At 35.0% G+C, this 5,988-nt stretch overlaps 1 protein-coding gene across 1 annotated transcript; it reads right to left on the bottom strand.

Moving 5' to 3' along the window:
- Window positions 1-1,003: 1,003 nt before the first annotated feature.
- On the bottom strand, window positions 1,004-3,176 carry LOC109213233 (UDP-glycosyltransferase 90A1-like). The gene is made up of 2 exons (XM_019377004.1): window positions 2,503-3,176; window positions 1,004-2,033 (listed from the first exon to the last, which is right to left on the bottom strand). Exons 1-2 carry the CDS (start codon window positions 3,107-3,109, stop codon window positions 1,246-1,248), a joined length of 1,395 nt encoding a protein of 464 aa, XP_019232549.1. The 5' UTR covers window positions 3,110-3,176; the 3' UTR covers window positions 1,004-1,245.
- Between the last annotated feature and the right edge of the window lie 2,812 nt (window positions 3,177-5,988).

Raw genomic sequence — 5,988 nt, 5'->3', positions numbered from 1 at the left:
AGTATGAATGGATCTATGTGGCCTAGAAAGACTTCACTCTTCAGAAGGCTCCACACGGTCTTGTCATTCTCAGTGGTGCCTAACATAAATTTGCAGATATTGAACGTGGTAAAGTAACTGTGTCTCCTAGTACTACTACTATTGTTATGCACATACATGGGGACATGTTTTTTCCAGAATTTGTTTAGTCAATTAGATCTTGCGAGAATGACAAACTGCATTAATTGAGAGAGTGACGCGGTTAATATAGTACTTGACCAGTTTGCTTTTTCATTTTGGTTCAAAATAAGTGTCCAGTTATGTAGTTATGTAATCAAGAAAAAATTCAATTTGTTTTTACTCTTTTACCCTTATGTGCATATCTCTGAAAAGTTTTCTCACTCCTCACTATAACTATGTGACCAATATTTAATAAGGGTAATTTAGTCATACTAGGTATTTTTGTATAAAATTTAGCATTTTCTTAATGGGCGTACTAAAAGGAAACTGATCACTAATTGTGAACCGGAGGGAGTACCTTATTAGTTGTATCCAAAAATATCTCTTTAGGAAACGCCATTAATTATGGGAAAGCAACTTGCAGTTCGTCAACTTCATGTTTGTGGCCATTTTTATCGCCTATGGCGCTTGTGAATGATCAAGTGGCAGCATTCATGACTCCCTTAAAACTTTCAAAAAAGTCTGCTCTTGACTTAATACAGAAACCAAAAATAAATTATTTAAAAAGTAAAAGAAAACAGAAGCAAAATAGACTACTTAAGATATCGACCTTCCATACCACCAATAGGAGAATGTTGAACAACAAAGGTTGTTGTAGTGAAGTGATAATTACTATTTCATTTTTAATTTAGAGTTTTGGGTTCGAACTCCGGATATATATAGAGAGAGAGAGTCGCAATTATTGGGAATTACTGAACCATCAATGTGAAACTTTTTGGCGCGAATTCGAATTTAATCTAATCGCACGGCGAGTACCAAACATTGAAAGGAGCCGGAAAAGAAATAGAAGGATGGAACCCTTATATCGAGATTTTCATATATAGTAGGAGAAAGATTTACACAAGAGGTGCCCAAAATGACTCTTAGCTGCAAGCCCACCTATATGTTGTAGCATTAACAATAAGCTAACCACAGCATACAACATCAATAAGCTACAAACTCCTTATTTGATAGCATGATTAAAGCAAACAGCTTATTATTGACCACAAATATGCCCAAAGCTGGCTTTTAAACATCAATTAAAACTTATTTTCCGCCGCAAGCATCATCAATAAGGAGGCTTAATGTTGACCAAGATGAACCACCTTCTTTCATAGCTTCCCATGCATTTTCTCCCATTTCCTTCACTTTCTTCCTCACCCCTTCTCCCTTTTCACCTTCCATTAACTCTCTCACCATTTTTTCAACCTCTTCCGCTTCCACAAAACCCCTCGTTGATCCATTCTTTGGCATAATCCGTAGTCCGACACCAATTTCCTCAACCACAAATTTTGCATTTAAATGCTGCTCAGCCATAAGGGGTAGTGCCAAAATCGGCACTTTGGCACATATACTTTCTAAAACAGAATTCCATCCACAGTGACTCAAAAATCCTTTGATGCTTTTGTGTCTTAACACCTCACTCTGATCTACCCATTCTTTCACTATCAATGCTCTATCTTTTACCCTCTCTTCAAACCCTTTTAAATTCTCCAAAACTTTTGGTCTTGTCACCCATAAGAAAATCGTGTTTGATAATTCTAGTCCTCTAGCAATTTCTTGTATTTGCTCGGCGGAAATTTCTGCCTGAGTACCAAATGCGACGTACAGAACAGGTTGTCTGTCGGCTAACTTACTGTTGAGCCATTGCATCCATGTTTCATGTTTGTTGTCGGGGTGTGTTATGTTTGGTGTCATGGGCTGCTTGGCTAGGCAAAGAGGCCCAACACACCAGGACTTTGGTCCGAGGTGTTGGTTCCAATAGTCTGCAAATCTTGGTTCCAGTTCGTAAAAGCTGTTGGTTATCATGCCACGGCTCTTTGCTAGGGAAACAGCTGTTGACACATAAATTTATTTAGGTACTCAAAGTTTATACTCTGTAACTGAGAAGGACATAATCTCAATGTGGAATAACCCGAGGCGGTAAATTCTAAGGGAATTTTAAAAACATTACATTAAAAGCTTTTTTTTTTTTTTTTTTTTTTTTTTTTATATATATATATATAAAAGGGATTCAAGAAGTTAATTATATACATATTTTTTTTTAATATGCATCGCAATTATCCGGCGAAGGGGATCATTCATTTGAGCCCCCTTCACCATACATATAGTTCCGCTATTGGAAGCATCGCGGTTAAGTTAATCCTGCATTCAAATTTCACCGCGACACAAAAAAAATATATTATCACATGCTTGGCCCATGAAAAAGACTCCGATCCGCACTTGGAGGGTTGAGGCATATCGAGACATAATTAAATAAACATAAATGTGATTTTAAACTTTATGAGATGATCACAAAAGTACCTTGCTCTAACATAAAGTCCACGGCTGGACCTTTGGGCTCAAGATCTCCAAAAGGAGGCTCAAAATCATTTCTGGTGAGCTTCAACCAGGGAAAGCTTGAAAATGTAAAAGTCACGTTTGGAATAGCTTCGGCATGAGGACGTTCTATGCCAAGAACTTGGTATAGGGTCGTGGCGAAAATACTCATACCAAAGAAAAAGTACCTCAGGATACCAAAATTTTCAGCAGATTGTTGAGTCCATCCAAGAAATGCATCAGATATTATACATGTTGCTGGCTGTAAACCCAGTAAAGCTTGCTCAAAGAGCGGCTGCATCAGCTTAGTAGCTCTCGCAAATTGATAGAAAGAAGACATGGACGGAAGCTTCTCAGTATTTTCAACACCAGGAGGAATACCATCTACGTCTTTAGGAAAAGGGAGCTCAATAACGGAGATGGTTTCATCTTGTAGAAAATCACGAATGGAGGGGGCGTTTGCAGGGGTGGTGAAAACGGTGACGGCGACGAAACGGTGGCGCAAAAGGGTGGCGAGGTGGAGAAGAGGAATGGTGTGGCCATGAGACATAAAAGGAAAGATAACAAAATGTGGTGTAGGAACTGTACCCATTTTTTCTTCTTCTGGAAAATGAAATTTGTCTGTGCTGTGGATTTGATTGATATGTAAGCAAAGAACGCGGTCTTATATATGTAGCAGTCCGTGCCTTGACCTGTAGTCAGTAGGCGGCTATATTTGGCACAGGGATACACTTGATTGTCCTCATCCCAAACTTAAATGTTAGATTAAGTAGATATAACAAAATTTTGACCATAATTAAGGAGATAGATTTTGTGGAAGTAATCTCCAACTTTGATAAGAAAGTGATTGACATTCCTCCAAAAAAAATTAAAACTTTCTTTGAAGTTATAATAACAGTTCAAATCTCCAACTTTGGTAATCCAGCAAAATAATTTAAAATGTTGTTTGCATTTCTAAATTATAGTAATAATTTAAGTCAAACATACAACATTCTGATTTAATCAGTTTTGTGGAGACAACAAAAAATCAATTTTGTGGAGGATGTCCCGCATAAGTGTGAAAATGAGTAAATTTCATGGGTGGTCATTCATTACTCAAAAGTTATTTTTTCTTTATTACGGAAAAGTCATTCAATTTTGTGTTCATTATCCAAAAGACACTTTTTTTTGTTACACAAAAATCATTTTACTATGCTCTAGTTATCACAATAGTTACTTTGACAAGATTTTATATAGCTTTCACATGAAAAGTCTATTCTGCCCTTGACATTATAAATTCCCTCGTTTATGTAATACCTTCTATATTATATACTCCTATATAATATATTTTTACCTAGGTACTCTACTTATAATTAAAATAACTTAATATTATTTTATTTATTATGTTTATAATATATTCGTACATTTAATGATGCGTAATCATGCGTAATAAAATATTTTTAATGAAAAATATAAAATTAAAGCTCAGAAATTTATCAGCCAATTTATGTTAATCAAATAAAAAGTACCCGCATTTATAATACTGACACATCAGATTAACACTTTCAAATAAATAATATTAACAGCTAAAGCTTTAAGAACTTAATGTTAAACGCAAATATCTTTGAATTTATTTAAAAATTTTACTAACTATAAAAAACTATTATCAGTTGTTAAACAAATTTGTTCTTATTACTTCAAATAAATATTAAAAAATAAATATTTTTTTCGTTTTTATATTTTAAATATGTTCATGTTTGAATATTATTAAATCAATTGAGTGCCAAGGCAAAATTAAAGTACGGATATATCATAAAAATAATAAATAAAATAATATAAAGTTATTTAATTATAAGTAAAATACTTCGGTAAAAATATATTATATAGTACTTCTATATAATATAGAATGTTTACATAAATGGGAGGATTTATATTGCCAAGTGCATAACAAATTTTTCAGGTGAAAGTTTTATAAAATATGATCAAAGTGACTATTATGATAACTAGAGCATAATAAAGTAAATTTTGTGTAACAAAAAAAAAGTGACTTTTGGGTAATGAACACAAAGTTGAATGACTTTTACGTAACAAAAAAGAAAAATAACTTTTGGGTAATGAATACAAAGCTGAATGACCACCCATGAAATTTTTACGGTAAATTGCAGCTATTGCGAAGACCCATACTAAAGTAAAGGAAAATCCAAGATGTATTTTCATTTAGATAAAATATGAAAGCTAGCATGTATGTAAATATTGGATTTCAATATAATGGATCTGCATTTCTGGCCCTTGACATGCACTCTTTTGAGCTTTTTTTGGTCAAGAGGATACTATAATATAATATTAAGTTAAGATTGTTCTTACATTGGGCTGTAGTAGTTAAGCCCATCGTATCAAACATTGAGTAGTCCAATGCTATATTTACAATATTACAACTTTTAAAGTTTCTTTCAAAAATAGTTAATAGGGTGTCTACTCATAGTACTTCATTGACAAACTCCAGAGGAACTACTAAAAAGTTGATTCCTACTCCAAACTGCTTCCCTGCTTCTGTTGCCAACTTCTCTGCCACTCTATTTGTCTCTCTGAACGTGTGATTTACTGGTGAATGGTCCAGTGCTGCTAGCAGAGACATGCATTCATAAATCATGGGATCATATATCAGATGACCATTGTTTATGCATTATATTACCTCTGTCGAGTCCATAGTGGCCTCAAAGGGCACTAGATTGTTTGATATTGCCATTTTTAAGCCCTGCAAGAAAGCTGTTAGCTCATAATGGAGGGTATTTGTGCACTTAATTTTTCTCATGTTTCATGTTACCCAATCCCCATTGCTGTTTCTAATTACCTCTCCTATTCCCCCCATTTTATCTTTTTGATTGTTAGCACCGTCAGTGTTTAGCTTGTAACAACCCTTTCTTGAGGGATGGCATTTAATAGAGATAATAGTACTGTGTCTGGGTTTTTTCCTCCTATTGCTATCTGCATGAATTCTGCACCGTTGTTAATGACCACTCTAAAGGGAACAAGATCCTTCCTATGGTTGAAGTTGTTGATGTTCCTGGTTATCCAAATTTGCCAAAGGCAGAAGGGGATTAAGTGTCCCCATTTGAGAAAGTCATTGAAGGGTTGGTGCTTACTTTGTTAAGAGTGTGCACCTAGTTTGCTTGGCTAATTACAAGGTTTGAGATACTGAGGTTGGAATGGCTTTGCTCAGCTAACTTCTGCCAGCATTGGTTAGCATTGTCATATTTGAAGAGCAGGTGTTCAATGGTTTCTTTCTCCTTGTTACAGAAGAAGCACATGGGGTTTAGATTCATACCCCTTTAGTGGAGGTATTGAGTTGTAGGGAGCCTATCATGGGTTACTAACCAAAGAAAGTATTTTATCTTGTTGGGCATTTTTTGGCCCCATGCCTAGTTGAAGTCTGTTCCAGAGTTGTGGACCTGATGATGGATCAGACTTTCAATGAGGGTATAGGAAGTTTTG

The sequence above is a fragment of the Nicotiana attenuata genome, unplaced genomic scaffold, assembly GCF_001879085.1.
Source record: "Nicotiana attenuata strain UT unplaced genomic scaffold, NIATTr2, whole genome shotgun sequence".
NCBI classification, from domain to species: domain Eukaryota; kingdom Viridiplantae; phylum Streptophyta; class Magnoliopsida; order Solanales; family Solanaceae; genus Nicotiana; species Nicotiana attenuata.
Note: the sequence above shows the minus strand (reverse complement) of the source record. Positions and strands in the feature narration are given on the sequence as shown.

Coding starts and splice junctions, on each gene's coding strand:
- LOC109213233 (XM_019377004.1), bottom strand. CDS start 3,109: ATGGGTACAGTTCCTACACCACATTTTGTTATCTTTCCTTTTATGTCT. Junction 2,034..2,502: donor GGACTTTATGTTAGAGCAAG/GTACTTTTGTGA, acceptor ATGTGTCAACAG/CTGTTTCCCTAGCAAAGAGC.